The sequence below is a fragment of the Lucilia cuprina genome, chromosome 2 (genome assembly GCF_022045245.1).
Source record: "Lucilia cuprina isolate Lc7/37 chromosome 2, ASM2204524v1, whole genome shotgun sequence".
Classification (NCBI taxonomy): domain Eukaryota; kingdom Metazoa; phylum Arthropoda; class Insecta; order Diptera; family Calliphoridae; genus Lucilia; species Lucilia cuprina.
Genome location: NC_060950.1, coordinates 24,294,312 through 24,312,139, shown reverse-complemented (window position 1 = coordinate 24,312,139; position 17,828 = coordinate 24,294,312). Strand labels below are relative to the sequence as shown.

At 32.0% G+C, this 17,828-nt stretch overlaps 1 protein-coding gene across 1 annotated transcript; it reads left to right on the top strand.

Moving 5' to 3' along the window:
- Positions 1-16,222: 16,222 nt before the first annotated feature.
- On the top strand, positions 16,223-17,593 carry LOC111679053. The gene has a single exon (XM_046956387.1). It carries the CDS (start codon positions 16,273-16,275, stop codon positions 17,500-17,502), a length of 1,230 nt encoding a protein of 409 aa, XP_046812343.1. The 5' UTR covers positions 16,223-16,272; the 3' UTR covers positions 17,503-17,593.
- The last annotated feature ends 235 nt before the right edge of the window (positions 17,594-17,828 follow it).

The following is a 17,828-nucleotide window of genomic DNA, read 5'->3' as shown; positions in this document are numbered from 1 at the left end:
ATATTTTGACAGCTTTAGGCAATGTGTCTCAAAACTTCAAGTGTCTAGTAGTAAATACATAAATAATTTGTTTATTCAAATTATTTATCTGATTAATCGTTATTACATGGTTATTATGTGTTCGTTTAGATTAAAAAAAAGATTTAAAGTTTTATGCATTAATTTAAAGTTTGTATAAATATGTATTTGTTTCCTCTATTTGGATATTGAAATCAGATAAGATCTGGACGTCAGAGAGTTAGATCTCATAATTTTATTGTATGTAATTAAATAACTTTATTGTTAGTTTAAAAGTTGACATTGTGTTGACATTAATAATGTTAAATCAAAACTTATTAGTATAACCACCATTTGGAATATAAACCTTGTTTTGCAGGTTTATATATGATAGATATAGATAGATAGATAGATAGATAGATAGATAGATAGATAGATAGATAGATAGATAGATAGATAGATAGATAGATAGATAAATTGATAGATAAATAGATAGATAGATAAATAGATAGATAGATAGATAGATAGATAGATAGATAGATATATAGATAGATAGATAGATAGATAGATAGATAGATAGATAGATAGATAGATAGATAGATAGATTGATAGATAGATAGATAGATAGATAGATAGATGGATAGATAGATATTAATCAAGTGACCTTTACAGGATTTATATAAGGTTTGAATCTTTGCACTGCGTTCCTACCAAGGCTTTAAGTTTTGGTTGTCATACTACGCTTCAACTTAAATCTTAGGTCTGGCAGATTTAAATTATGTTTCCATAGTATAAAATAAAAAAAAATAATGTGTTTTGCTCAACTTGTGTTTTTAAAAGAATAATGCCGATTGTGAATTGCAATCAAAAATGACAAATAATTTATTGTCCACTCAGTAAATACGTTTAACAACAGGGGATTTTATAACGAGTTCTTAAAATTGAAAGTTCACATTATTCTAAACCTGTCATCAATATAAGTCGACGTGTGCACGTTCTTATTTATATAGTTATTCGAATTTTTATTCAGGGTATTAATACAAAAAATTATTGAGAATTATTTTTACCAATCAGTAAAATCTAACACCTATTCTAGGAATTTTGTATGGAAAATGTGCACAAAAAAATCTAAAATAAGCGATTAATATCTTTATGAATACGGGGGTGACCCTCGTGTAATTGAAATTTGTTTGTAATTGTTGTGGATTCTATTCATGTCAAAGATCCCCGTTCCTTTAGGGGTTAGAATATGATTTCGACTTGTATTACAAACACATAAACAATTGATGAAAAACTTCCGATTAAAATGACTTTATATTTAAACATATTCCGAATTCCTGGGAGTTAAACAAGTTAGAAATTTAAAAACCCTAGTAAATATTCGTATTTTTTTAATAATCAAAAACTGACTTAAATCCACTTAAAACACGATTTGCAATAAAATCAGATTTGTTTGCTTATAAATAATAAATATAGTGTGTTTAATAATTATAAGTAGAGAAGAAGCAAAATAATAATAAAATCATGGAGAAATAAAATATTTCCAATTTCTTTTGGATGTAATATAAAAATTTACTAATTGTCTGAATTGTATTCGAAATTTTAGACAGTATGCTTAAAATGTTATAAATTGCTGAAGGACTTGGTTAATTTTTTCTATTTTAAATGTATTTTATAAGAAAAATTGATTTTAATATACCCAGCAGTTCGACGGGACGGTCACGAACTAACCACTTAACCTACCACTTGTGGTGGCTCCTAGCCACCTGACTACTCAGGTAACCGGCCATTTTAACATGGGCTTGTCCTACAAGGAAGTCAATCGTTACTCTACACCCTACAAAGAGACAGTAAAGAGACGATTGCCTCCGCTCTCGCTTACAAAGGGGACACTAAAGTGACGACTGTCTTCATTCTTGATTACAAAGAGTTTATTTGTGACGAAAGACCAAAAACATTCGAATTGGAGTCTGCCAAGTGGTAAGATATTAATGGAACTAAAATTTAAAAATTTCAGGTGTCTACTCTCCAGAATACTATGAGACAATAATGTGACGATTGACCCAAAAGTTATAAATTTGAGTCAACCAGATGGTGGCATATTAGTAGAAAGTAATAATCATTTCTCCAAAAGATGGGTTAATAACTACTTTCGGAAGTACAACAAAAAAACAACTTTTAAGAGTATAATCTCTAGGTTACTTGAGGACAGTAAAGAGACGACTGTCTCCGCTACCGCTTACAAAGGGGACACTAAAGTGACGACTGTTTTCATTCTCGATTACAAAGGGTACATTCGTGACGAATGACCCAAAATATACGAATTACGATCATACAGGTGAGTAACTATTAGTGGAAATTACAGTCTTTTTCGTATGCATTGACTCTTTGTCGAACTGCTGGGTAATCACTCGGTATATGAAACATAATTTTCAGGTACATCGTTTTCTGTAGAAACATATATTTCGTCAGACTGTTTGAGACCCTTTAAAATATACAAACATAAATAAGTTGTCTGATTCCTTTATACTTGAACAAACTGTAAATTTATACTTATTTTTACAAATTATACACAAATTTATAATAATAACTGATAATTAAACTGGTTATAAAAAATTTACTACAGATGCGGTTATAAAAATATTGTTCTTCTTTAACGATGGTGATAAACAAATAAAAAAATAAAAATAAAAAAAAACATTGCCTCCACTGAACCCTGGCCTTGAAAGTGATTGTAAATAAATGTTGGCAAATAGTGCAAATATATGTACATATATGTATGTATGTATGTATGTATGTATGTATGTATGTATGTATGTATGTATGTATGTATGTATGTATGTATGTATGTATGTATGTATGTATGTATATTCATTCATTTTCAACATAACAACAAATTAGCAAAAAAGAAATAAAAACAACAAACCATTTAAAAGGAATCCATTGGATATGGATGGATATCGATATGGAAAATAACAAAAAACAAAAATGTAAAACTTGCAAGTTGTTGTTCGCTAGTTGTATCTTTACCAGCCATCACTTGAAAGGAACTTCAATGGTCGGAAACATTGAGAAATAATTGTAACATTGACATTGTGTCGACAAAAACAATATTATTATCATGTTTTGTTTTTGTTGTTTTTTTACAAATGTATTGTATGGTTAAGTACATGTCGATTGGTTTGGGTCAGTAAAGGGCAAGTGTTTAATTTGAAATAAGAATTCATAAAACTGAAATATGTATATTTCAGTAAGTATGTCATTGTAAGTATGTATACTGTACTTATATGTATGTATTTCCGTAATTATGACTAACTTTGTTCAATTGTTATAAACTTGCAACAAAATATACATATATGTATGTATATACATACATATGTATGTATATACCATTTAAAATGGGAGTATATTGATTTTGTTGTTCAGTTTGTGACTCTTCGAAATATTGGTTATAACGGAAATAATCCGAAAACATGCCCCGGGTTATTTCCCCCATGGCATGTTTCCCGGGGTAACGAAGTGCTAACAGTACTCTTGGTCTTTTTTGGAATGATTTGACAAGAGGTCTAACCATAGTAACTCATAACCTGGTACTATGGGTGACCAGTTACCCGCAGGACTTTATCCTGGCTAGTCTGTTTAAGTTCCTTCGGGATTCACGTATTGGTTATGGTTTAAATTCAAATTTGCGGATAGGTTTGGTTTAAAGATTGTTACACTGTGAAATATAAATTAGGCTGTGGATCTATGAAATGTTGGAATTGAGCTGATAATTCAAATTTTGGGTATGTGTTGGTTTGAGTTGAACCATTGGATGGGCCAGATGTATCTTGAGTTGTATCTGTTAAGATGTCGGAAGAAAGGAGTGGTGATTGAAGTGTCGGTGGTGGAGTTGGTTGAGACGTTGTGGAGTTGAATTACTTTACAAACCACAGGTCACGGCTGTGGTGATGATCCACGTTTGTGGATCTATAAAATGTTGAAATTGAGCTGTAAATTCAAATATTGGGTATGTGTTGGAGTGAGTTGAACCATTGGATACTTCTGATGTACCACAGGTATCCTGCTAAAATGTCGGAAGAAAGGAGTTATGATCGAAGTGTCGGTGGTGGAGTTGGTTGAGACGTTGTATAGTTGTATTACTTTAATATCTAATTTATCGGCGATTTAAAGGTTGAGTGTGTTGGAATACACAAACATGCTGAACTTATTACAATAGTTTCCTGTGGACACTGAAATAAGTCTGTTAATTAAATATAGAACTGTGAGTTCGAACCACCTATTACGTTCCCTAGGTGTGGTGTAGTAGTGGGGTTGGGCGGGTCTTAGATGATGAGAATGCTCTAGGGATATGAGTCAATCGAATTTGATGTTGCATAATATAATGACTCTAAACTAGTGATTGCCTTTTTATTGTCGAGTTCTATTGAACTTGACACATGACACCTGTCATTTCCCAACTTGACTACTATGTCAAGATTGAGTTTGAATAGTTTGAGTACTGGGACAAAGTGCACGTATACTGCACCGGAAATTCCATAAACATAAGTTGCCAACTGGTGAGTCGCAAAGAAGCTCACACAGTGGTTGAAAAATACCACCGTGAAATAGGTCAACACGGTAGGTGTAAAGGACTCGACATTCATTCTGGGTCATTGTTAGACTTTAAGACGATTTAGCAACATATGCAGTTTCGTCTTTCCATTTCAACATCTAAAGCTGGTGAAACTTAGGCTTTCTGACAGTGTAAATTATCTGTTCATTGTTCTGAATTCGAAACTGTTATGAAATCTGAGAGCAGCGGAATGGTCATAAACATTCGTCTATTCCTTTGCGAAATTCCGGTTTTTATAGGCTTTCTAGGAAATACTGATTGTATTCCCGATAACATACTGATCCGCGACCCGACCTAGTATTGCTTATTATAGGCCGCGCTTCGTTACATTAATTAGGAAATCTCTCTGAAGTTGACTTTTGAAAGATAAATTTGACACATTACCTACAATTGATGTTTTTTATAGACGAACTCTTGTTAAGGCAAAGAATAGAACCAACAAGGCACAATAATAGGATATAAAGGTAGAAGACCCACAAAGTCACAAAGACTTTATAACTGTGTAATTAGACCAATTTTAACTTACAGTCCAATAATCTATTGGACTTCTTTGAAAAAATTGTGCTTCGGTCTTGCCATAGAAATATTGCTCCATATTTCCACAATAGAATGACAGTTAATACATCTCGAACATTGTGTAAGAAAAATAGCATATTCAAGTGAAAGAATAACAAGAGTTTTTTTCATTGAGAGCAAGTTTGGCGGTATGTATCCTAACTATCACTTAGGACTACGAAACCAACACAACGATTTGGATGATTGGAAATTAATGCAGAACATATGAGTAGGATAGTGAAAGTGTTTAGGTATAAATTAAGTGTTTAGGTATAATAAATGTCTTTGGAAAGACCTTGCTATATAATGCGCCTAAGGAACACTGATAAGAAAATGTGTCCAGGAAACTTTTTCCCAAACTCTTCGCACAAAAATTCCATTAACTACAGAAACATGCAATGAAAAGGAAACCTGTTGTTCAACATTATTTACTGGATACTGTGGTCTGAGATACCATTAAATGTTACTCGGAAATGATAAGACAAAGCAATGCTTTACAAGGCTCAGAATATATTTTCAATCTCTAAGAGCGTGTTTTTGAGTTGGAAATCAAATGTCAATTAATAATCACATTCTGATGTTAATTCCCTTTGATGTTTTTGAGTACAAGATTAAATTTCGGAATGTTGCCATACAACAGAAAACGTCACTGTTTGTTATCAAAACAATGCATTTTTTATGAAAAAGAAGAAGAAGTACTTATAATTTATACTAATCGATAAATCAAACATTTTAATGCTTATTTTAATAAAAATTGTATTAATTTTTTTCGCATCAGCTGTTTACACTTTTACCTTTCTTGCTCAAGTTTAAACCACTAATTAAGTATTCAAAATCAAGTTTCGAAGATTAATTTTAATTTATTCCCTAATCCTTCACCTAAAGATTGGCCCTTAACAATTAAGAGAATTCTATGGTGAACTAAAGGCTGAACAAAATATCCACAATCGTGTGATGGTGTTTACTGCCTCTCTAATCTTATTAATTTCACTAGAATTTTATCTATAATTGTTTATCTATTTCATATAAGAAACGCATTCATTTATTTACGCATGAAGGTATTCACTTGTTTAAAATTCATTTGTGATTTTTTTTGTTTTTTAGGCGATTTAAAAAGACAACAAACCCGGCGACCTTGGAGTTTGAATTTGTATTTGAATATTTTTACTAATTTTCTTTTGTACATGGTATTTATTTAAAAATAAAACTTAAATCAATTCCATTGTTTGCCAATCAATTGACTCTTTTTAGTTTTGAGATCAAATACATAAAGTTTGTTCTAATTCTGAAGTGAAAATGAAATTAAATACTGTGAAATGTAGAAAAGTAAAAGTGTGTAAATATTTATTTTAATTTTTCATGCGTGCACACAAATAATATACTTACATTAGGGGTATTCACACAGTGTGCTATCACGTCGTATTGTCATAAAATACTAAAGTTTTATGATAGTTAATGATACTTAAAAAAAAGAAAAAAAGTCTTAAAATAATAACAACTTCTGTGATATGTTTAAAATTTTGTCATAACTAAACCGTGTAAATCAAAGTCGAAAGGGAAAAACTATTCATCGAGCCGGAGATAGTAGAAGTGCCGCAATTGAATATATGCAATACGTACGTAAACATGACACAAACTTATGCAAAGTTTTATAACTCAAAATTAATTAGATTTTATTAATATATTTATAAAAGTTATTAACTTTAAAATTAAAAAATAAAAAGAAATAAAATTTTGTTTGCGTTTTTTTACTGACTGAAAGCCATCGAACGTATTAAAATGTTTATGATTTTAAACAATTTCGTTTATTCCACTTAAAAAATAAAATATTTAAAATTTTTTTACCATTACCATGTCCAATATGGATTTTATGCGTAAACCGACTTATATATCAAGTTTTGACTTGCTTTTGGCATTTTTAATAAAAAATTTTGTAAATTATATATTTCTATCAGCTGACACAAATTTGCTCACAGCAGTCATATTTGTTCGTGTTATTATTTTATGATATATGACTTTATGACAACCATGTGAATCCCCTAATAATATGTATATACATATGTATGTAGGTACTGTAGGTCAAGTTATTTTGGCGTTTGATTTATTTGGTAAATAAATATGGAAATAAAATTAAATAGTTACAAATGAAGCTATTATGTATATTAGGGGGGCCCCTTTTTTAAAATAATGATGAACCCAATGAAAATAACACTTGTTTCTAAAAATTCGTATCTTAGAATTGACAAAATATTTGCCAAGAGACTGTAGAAATAACTGAGAGTTGACGGTAGCCCAGTCTATAAACTAGACAATCATTCTGTTTATAGATTAGACTACAGTCTTGTCTATAGACTATACTTAAGAATATAGTTCAAATAAAAGACTAGTCTCAAGTGTACTATATTAGACTAATGTTCATAGATCAAACTACAATTCAGATTATAGTTAAATCAATAGAATAGTACATTGTGTAGTCTATAGCCACTTAGTTTGGACTATATCGTATAGAATTTTAAGTCCACCTTTATATACTACATACATATATATAATTTGGATCTCTTAAAATCTATTTTTTAACATAGACATATGTATCAGTTCATTTGGCATATCAATCAATCCTAAGAATATTTTTTTTTATATTGGAAAGATGAGAAATATGAAAAAGCACACTTATATCTCTATCGGTCCCTTTGTGTGGTTCTTTTCATACAAACGATCTGTGAAAGGAATTAGGGTGCTATTTCGAAGAAATAATGAATCCATAAGTCCAGTTTTACTTAATTGTGCCCGTAGTCCTGTATATCCCATCAGAATACAAACTATCAAACAAACTTTGGTCTCGATTCCACAGATAAGACTTCTCATTTGTTTTGGGTCACCATATAAGGTGGTTTTATCCACCATTTCATTATTTTATATAATCTAATAGAATTCTCTTGCACACTTTTTAAAATCCGCTCCTTAACCCTCTAACACTTCTTTTTCTTTTGCCTTTTATTTTAAAATAAGCGTATTAGCTCTCACTTTGTGCAATCACCGAGATACCATTTGTCCCTTTGATATAGATCTTACCACTAGAAGAAATATCTGTAATTGCTTTCATAGACTTAATTTTAACGTATGCCCTTTTGCTTTCGGAGTCCAGCATATTTAAAACATACCTTCAGGATATGTTCAGGGTTTGCTCTATTCACACCAGATTTTTCATAGTGTGTCCCTGACTTTGGTTTATTTAACGTATTCGTAATTCCGCCTAGCGACTATATATTAATAGAGTTGTTCTTAACGGAAGTGATGCTTCTAAAACATCGTGAAAATTACGCAACCGGGTAGCGATGATATTATGTAGATCAAGTTCTACATGGTTCTTTAGAGATCACAAGGAGGCGATGGTGGATGGTCTCTAGCGCAGTCTGTGGTTAAAAAACTTCGTCGTTGTATAAGACTCAATGTTAGAATGCAACTCCCATGTATGGGCCGGAGCTTCGAAGTCTATTTTGGAACTACTCGACCGCGTCCAAGTAGGGTGACAGTAGGGTATACAACTCTATTGATTCACTGGAGTACCGTTGCAATGTGGGGTGTATTTCACAGTTCTATAGATACTATAATAGAATATGTTCCTCTGAAATTAGGGATCTCGTTTCCGATACCCGTATATTTTTACGTATATACGACTGTCTTCAAGAATACACATATTTGTGGTTGATTGGCCAGTGAACCGCACAACACATTACAGGGAAAATTTATTCTTCTGCGGCACTGTTCGTATGTGGAATAAACTTCCTGGAGAAGTATCCCCGCCACTTTCGATGTGAAAAGGTTTAAATCAAATGTCCACAAACACTACTACTTCCTGAGTAGGTCCAAAAAAAATACTTTTGCATTGAACTTCCTACTAATTAAAATTTGTTTGGCTAAAACCCCAGTATTGAGTTCTCCAAATATAACTCCTCTATTGGTCACTTAAAATAGGACGATTTCCGTATTCGTAGGGATAACATTCAGCTCTCTTGGCTAATCCCAACCGAAAGCCTTATTTATTGATTTCTTAGCCTTTCTACACGAGAATTTTAACTTTTGGTCCTTAAAAGTATAATGAAATCGTTTCCATTACAGGCTGATCTAAATCATTGATCAGTTAGGATTTATGAGGTTTTGCTGCTCAGTTTTAGAAATACAAATTCATAATCATCCCTATCGCCAATAGAAGTGAAAATTTTGTTACCTTTAAATTTTCTTTTCCCTCGAAGGGAAAATTGCTATCGTGAACAATTCATTCACAATAGTTGATTTTGTATGGAACAGCTGTTCAATGTTTACAAAATTCCATCAACAAATTTCACATAAGTGAAATTTTTTTCATGACAAAAAAGTTAGTTAACGAAAAAAGTGAATAGGGAACGTATTTCACGTAAAATTATGATTGGCTACAAGGTGATTATGTTTTAGTACTCATTCTACGGGAATGAGTGTTTAGTGAATATTTAAGATTTTTAATTGAAATATACCAGAAAATTTAGTTTATAGTATTTTTTGTTGTTGGGCAACAAATACAAATTGTCTCAATCAAGGCTCCCTGTCATTTATTCACTTTACATCCGGGTGTTGAGTTCAAGTAGAAAATACATACAATATTTTTTGTTTTGCCAAAAATTTCCAAAACTAAAAGTTGTTGTTGTTTGTTTAGGCAATTAAGAAATAATTTTGTTTTCAGCTGTTTATATCTTAAGACATGCATGTTGTTTTCTAGTACATTTACGAATATATTTAATTTTTTTCTGGTATTCAAAAACATGTTGAAAGTTTTCTTAGTCGTTTTTATACCCTACACCACTTTAGTGGGGAGGGTATATTGGGTTTGTGCTGATGTTTGTAACATACAAAAATATTCGTCCTATTACCACCTTAAAGTATACCAATCGGCTTAGACTGTCCATGTAAACCTTGTGCGCAAGGTACAATTTCAAGATAATTGGATGAAATTTGGCACACAAGCTTCTCTTGGCCCAATGCCTATTGAAAATGGACATTGGGCCAAGAGGCCCCCAAATAGGGCCTTTTGGCTTATAATTAATTTAAATGATCTATTATGTTAACAAAAGTCGACAAAACTTAGTTTTATAGAAGTTTAAATGACACTACCGATTTTTGTAATGATCGGGCTTCATTTGACCCTATCCCCCATGCAAACTCCCCTTCAGAAAATGACTTAAAGGTCAAAGTTCACTTACAAACACTAATAACATTTTTAAATTCTACATAAATAATATCAAAGAAGACTTCTTAAAAAAATCTCTTTTTTTGCCAAAAAAAAGTAAAAATATTCCGAAATAAAGTTAATAAAAAAACCAAATGCTTTATTTTTTTAAATAATCCCCATTTTTAACATACATACTGACTGGTGTAGGGTATCATATGGTCGGCTACGCCCGACTATACATTCGTACTTGTTTTTTTTTGTTTTGTGTATTTATTGTGGCAACAATGATTTATTTATTTTGGTAACAAAAATGCTTTTTTTGATTTGTGTCTAAGGAGGGAGTTAACATTGAAAAAAGCCTTTATAAATAAAACTTTTTGGCTAAAGTTTTTGTTTCTTTGTGTTTTTAGAAAATTGTTAGTTGAGGCAGGCGTTTGTATTTTTTGGTAACAGTAACTAAACGTGTAACGTTTTGCCAGAGTTTAAAGGAGTAGAATTTTAAAGTTTTCTTTAATTTCTGTTTAAGTTAGTTTTCAGTTCATGATTGTATTGACAAGTCTTTGACAGATGACATGAAACCTGTTGTGTTTCCATTTGTTTTTCTTTTCCTACTACCTTTATACCAGGAGGGCAATGAGGGTCCGAGAAAAAATTTCATGGTCTCTTTCTTATCCTCCAGTCTCCTACCTATGTCAACCGATTATATACTCCGATTGGTCAAGAGTTTTGGAAAGGAAATTATTCATCTTCGATTCCACATTTATGCTATTTATTCACAGAAATGTTTCAAGGAGTTTATGTAAATATAGTCTGAAAAGGAAAGCTCTTCAGAAACTCCCCAATACTAATAGTCGTTTATACGATTAACGTGATTTAATCCAGAAACCATATTTCTGGATTAAGCTATAAACAAGTTTATTTTAGCCATCAGAACTTTGGATATAGGCTACCCGGCTTAAAGCGGTCATAAATGCAGTGGCACCTGTGAAGCTTACGCTCTCTATTTGTTGTTTGTCTTCTGAAGTGATTGTTCCACTATCTTGCAATTTGTCTATGTAACTAATTCTGCCCCTCTTCTTGGAGCTTCTGAGTACATTCTTATATTTCATCCCTACATTTTTGATGATAATTCTCCATAGAGGCCAGGGTACCCATCTTCGTAGACGTAGCTTACAACTGTAGGATGTGGGTTAAACACGACCTACTAGTACTTTAACACTTGCCGCCGGTAATAAGTTCTTTAGGTCCTGCACTGTAATTTAATATTATTACTTTTACTTTCTATATCTGTCGTCAGTTTTTAGTCCACAGCTAATTCAATATTCAAAAAAGTTACGAATGAATTATTCATTTTATTTCAATGTTCACTAATCGGATGCAAGAAAAGTACCAATATACAGTTTTTCCCATTAAGGGACCAAAGAGACGAGTATTAGAAAAGTTCCACACACCAATCTGCTTGTTTTTGTAATATGATCTGTCAAAATTGTGTGTAGAAAAGTACGGTCGCAATAGATCTGGGATATATTTTTATAAAAACACATACAAAAAAGTGAAACAGCTGTTTCCATCTTACTTTGTTATTGTTTTATACCCATCGTGTAAACACAAAACGTATAAATCATACGACTTTTATTCACTTTTTTGTTAAACGGATGGAATTTCTTTTACTTTTTCATTAGAATTTACGTACTTAAAGTGGGATAGTGTGAAGTGCCCTTTACTATTTAATATTTGCTGTAACCTTTTTAGTTTCCGAATTTAATTATATATGCAATTATGAATCAGTCAATAACGTTGTAAATACTTAATTCCTTTAAAAATCTGTCTTGTCATGTGTCTATTTACGTCTATTTAATGTTCTTTATATGAATAAAATTTTGATTAAATCGACAGCCATACATCGATTATTGAAATTTATTATTTGCTGCCAAAAAGAAAATAAATAAATGACAAATATCTCTTTTCACTTTTATATGAATGACTATGTATAGTTTTTATAGCAAAAAAAAAACAAACATTGACTATATCTCCTAATACTATGTGGGGTATTTGACGTCTCCAGGACTCAATACAAAATAATTTGTAGGATAATGACGAGTCATAATAATCAGCAGAACATTAAAGTAATTTGATTGAAAAAGTTGTTAAAGTTATTGCTGTTTTATTTTTAATATAAATATTTACCGTTACTCACTTACACAATCACACCCACTTATATACAGTTTACTTCAAATGTTTCGCTAGGTAAATTGTGTAAACAAAACCTTAATACACTGTGTGGCAACTCCAAAGCAGACTTTATTATTATATGCCGCCTAAAAGTATACCACCTTTTTAGTATTAATGCAGTTAAGCAACCCTCATACATTCACTCGTTTGCGCTAATAACAAAAATTGTGTGTTTTCCTGCACTTTGTACTAGTAGAACTCTATTCTTTGAAAAATTTCAATTTAGTTGTATTTCGTGTTTACTGTCAATAAGAAGTTTGTTGTTTTTACTAGAAACAAATCATAATAAACAAGTTACTGGTATAATTTACTTTATTTTAATTACTTTGTTAAAAATTAAAAAAAAAAAAAAAAACAATTAACATAATTGAAAAAATAATTGTTTGTTAAATACAAATTAAGCCTTAAGATAGGCTTTATAATTTAAACTATAATTTATTATTAGTGATGTGTTTATTGTAAGAGAATTCAATAGAATAAATTCTAACGGAAAAATGTTGTTAAATTCAAATTTAATGCCTTAATATAATTAAAATCTGTGTAAGTGTATTAAGTATATTTAATTGAAACATTATGTTTTATTAGTTTTGTTAAACGAAGCAAAAAATGTGTGATTGTGTTTAATAAATATTTGGCACAATTATGATGATTGTGTGCTGTACGTAATAAATATAAATCATATTTAAGTGTGCTGCTGCCATACAATTTTACTACGTAATTAAATTGTTTAGATATACAGTGGGAGAAAAACTTGCAATGTCTAATATTTTAACTGATCGTGTATAGTGCAATCTACTTTAAAATACGTTTATATTTAGTCACAACTGATCTTGTTTAAAAGTTTTGTTTAGAATAATATTTCGATTAAAACGAAAAAATTTCACTTTCTCTTAATTACTTAAAGTGTCTGAAAATAAATAGCTTTCTTTTCGTATTTTTTATTGGTTTTACGATTGTCGGAGCATAAATCCAATACTGCACAAGATCGGTAATCCAATACTGCACAAGATCTAAATTTGTCTATGTGTTTTTGCAAAATATCCTTAAATTAGGGATTGTTTACCATTTCCAGAAAATATGTCCATTTTTACAATTCAAACTTTCTTGCAATAGTCGATCAATACACGAAAATCAATATGTCAGTACTGTTTGATTTTCGAGAGATGTAGATGGACTGGAGAGATTTCCAAGTTACCCACTCCGGCTAACTTTAGTAAGATATAACACATGGGTATATATTAAAAAATGGTCATTGGAAACGGCCCTATATGAGAAAATGTATTAATAATTACAAAAATTAACCAAATGATGCAAGATTAAAGCATTTTTGTCTTTATGAGCTCCATATACAATGTATATCAGGTCAGTATCGCATTATTTTGCGCCAAACAGGATCCAAAACAAGACAAGACTTTATTTCAGTACTAACAGAGACCCACTGTAAAAAGTTAAGTTAAATAAACCAAATACAGGGCAGTGACGACCTTGCACCACGTCCATCCTTCCACTCCGCCACTCCATCCGTTAAATCCATCAGTTACTCCATTCTCTCTATAGAATGCAAGTAGACATCAGAAACTTCAGAAAACTCCACCTCGTATACCCAAATTTTTCATTATTAACTCAAATCCAACATTTTATTAATGCACTCTGCAGTTCGTACCGTTCCAGAATCTTGGAACGATAACAGAAAAGTATCATGAAAATCATATTCAACGTGTATCAGTCTTTTAACCAAGCAACACTCTTACCGCGAGTTGGGTTTTAACGTGGATCCCGAAGGAACCTCAACCAACTGACCAGCCAGGAAATTTTGCTCCAAACTGAGTCCGAAACACACCTGCGGGCAACTGGCCACTCGTAGCACCAGATTATGTGGTGCTCTGGTTCGACCTCTTTTCAATTTATGCAAGGACTAGGTCGGTAAATTTTCAACACCAATTTATAATCCCAGAAGACCACAGGTATTGGTATCTACCCCCGGATTGCAATACACCATGATATGACACTCATCAAGGATACATGACCGGGGGCACCAACTGAAAGGATATTGGGAATTGGAGTTCCTAGTGGAATGTAATCCACTAAGAGCTCTGTATAAGCCCAGCGGATCATGACGTAGACGATTGGCTAGTGAAATAAAGTTTACTGATCACAGTACCAAAGTTATATCTAAAGATCGCCTTAGCTGGCGCTAGAGACTGGATTCATTTCAATCAACTCTTAGACTCACTAAGTGGGCTTCTTTAGATAGATTAGCTTTTGTAAGAATACAGAAAGTACTGGGATCCTGTCCTTAGGTCAACTCTATCTCAGACAACACTAACAATTCAACTGTTAAGATGATTGGTTCGAATTGAGAGCTTAATGCCTGGACGAACTTAGATAACACTTATTCGTATAAATAATCGTGATATCAAACATAATCAATGAATAGGTGATAATACAAATGTATTTTATGGGGGTTTTCATATTGATCTGCAGAATATCAGTAATATTCATAATCTATCATACGCAGACATTGTGTGGAGTTTTAAGGACTTAAGGATAAAATAGATTGACAACAAATGTACAATCGTCAATGGAATAAAATGTTTAGTATATTCTTATTCCACTGGTCTTACCCCCCTGGGGCATGTTTCCTTGATGAATGATGAAACTTGCTGTATTGGAATCCTGGAGTAAATGGGTGGTACCAGTATCTCTAGTCTGCCGGGACTAAAATTGGTGATGCCTTAGAATGATTAGACATGAGGTCGAAACAGAGCACCTCATAATCTGGTACTATGGGTGGGCAGTTGCCCGCAGAACTGTGGCCTGACTGGTCAGTTGCTTAAGATGCTTTCGGGATCCACTTAGTGGTTATGGTTGAAATCAAAATTCGTAGGAAGGGGGTACTTGGTTAAAAGAATGATACAGGGTGGTAAAAACCACAGGGCAAGGCTGTGGATTAATAAAATGTTGGAGTGATATGTACCATTGAATACTTGTATCTGATGAAAGAAAGAGATCCTGAGTTGTATCTGTTGAGATGTTAGAAGGAATAATGTTTGCATGATGAAGTGTCAGTTGGAATGTTGTGGAGTAGCAATACCTTAACCTTCTTATTCACAAACAACATTTTTATTTTATAAAAGTTTTATAAAACAAAATTTCCATATAAAATCTAAATTTAAACCGTTTATAAAATAAAAATTTTGTTTGTCAATGAGTTTTGACGTTATGACGATGTCTGTCATGTCTGATAGAATCATTAAAGATATGAACGAATGGACAACGATAACTAGGATCTTTAGAAAATGCTACGACTTCGCTATATATAAGGATTAAGGATTAATATTTATTATGAATTGAGATTTCCTCGGAATCTCTTAATCACGTCATAGGTGTTTCAAATTAATACAATAAATGGTTGTTATAAACTGACAAACAAAAATGTCATCAGCTTTGTAAGGTGGTAATAACATCATTAGATTTCAGTAATTTTCAATACCCACTTATCTTTTTAGATCATCTATCATGTAAAGTAATTACATGAAAAATTTCCCCATCCCTAACAAATCGAAACATTATTTTATCCACATAAAATGCGTATCACTAAAGTTTTCTAATATTGTACTTTTTTTTCTATTTTTAATTGCAGATAATTAGGATTTTTGGGGGTAAAAATATGTCAATAGCAACAGCAACCAAACAACTATCACAAGTCATTCACAATCCAAATAGTGAACAACGTGCCAGGGCACTCACACACAACGAAGCACAAAATAATCGAAAAAAATCAATAGACCCAACAATAGACAAAAGTCAAGTAGTGGAACACGTGACAAATAAAGTAATCAAATCAAAACAATTGCTAAGACAGACACCTGTTGCTACCATAGAGGCGGAAGAGAAACCGAAAGATAAAAAGGCCAAATCACAAAGACAGGAAATAGAGGATATAACAGTTAAAGAATTAGAGAATAACTACTCAAATGAGCCAGGGCAGGACGATGAGGGTAAAGACTATCAAATTTATCAGGATGGTAAAGTGAATGACTTTTTCCAAACAGAAATGTCGGAGAAACCCAATAAGATATCAGATATTTGTTTGGTAAATGATCATTATATTTTGGTTAAAATGCCCCAGCAGGAAAATACAAAAACGAATAGTAATTTAGCTGAAGCAGCAGCTCGTCGCAAGGAGTTTAGAGCCTTAAAGGAGCACAATGAACAGATTTTAAAACAATGTGAAACTGATAATAAGAAATTGTGTCGTTATTTAAGACGCAATCGAAATTGTGTAACAAGAATTGCTCCCATTAATGAGGAACCAGAAGACTTGAGCGATAGCGAAAATAAGCCTATAAAAACAAATTCCAAATTATATTGTCTGAAAATGCAATCCTGTTGGCAAAACAACAATGACCAGGAGTCAGAAACTTATCACACGGAAACCAAAATTATTAAAACTATTTCAAATTCCTCCCCAGTATCACCCTGCAATCGGCAGAAATGTTTATCTAAACCTCTCACTCCTACATGCCATGAAAGTCAAAATTCACAGAATATACAAACCATATCAGAAACTATACTAAAGTCTTCCCTACAACATCAGATATCTATACAAAGTTATGGTGCCCTTAAAGATACCGAGAAAAGCAATAAATTGGAAATGATTAATAGTCCACGTCGCAGAAAATGTCCACGTTTTGAAAGTTTCTATTGGCTATTGCGACCCTTTCGTGGTAAATATCGCAAATCCAAACCGAAAATACAGGCTGTTGTGTATAAAACATATTTTGTTAAATGGACCAAACCGCCCGATACTCTAAATCATGGTTATGGCGTGAAATCGTCCAAGTCTTCGGATATCGAAGTGTCTGTTTTAAGACGCTGTCGCTCAGCTATATTTTGATGTCATAACTAATAGATCTTATTTTATATACGCACATGTATTCTTACGAAACGTAAGAGTAAATATTTTTTTAATAAATCTCAGTAATTAAAATTTATTATAAGTCTATTTATTTAAGTACATAATTTTTTCTGCATTGCAGTTTTAACTCGTTTTAACGTATGCTTGTATTAACATTGGCCTTGCATTGGTTAGGTGAAAAAGATATTTCGTTAGTTCGAGAATAGTTACCTGCGAAAAATCAGTTTTCGTGAAAACGAAAAAAATTATCGATAGATAGATAGATAGATAGATAGATAGATAGATAGATAGATAGATAGATAGAT

Bases quoted from the DNA above. Each gene is read 5' to 3' on its own strand.
- LOC111679053 (XM_046956387.1), top strand. From the start codon at position 16,273: ATGTCAATAGCAACAGCAACCAAACAACTATCACAAGTCATTCACAAT.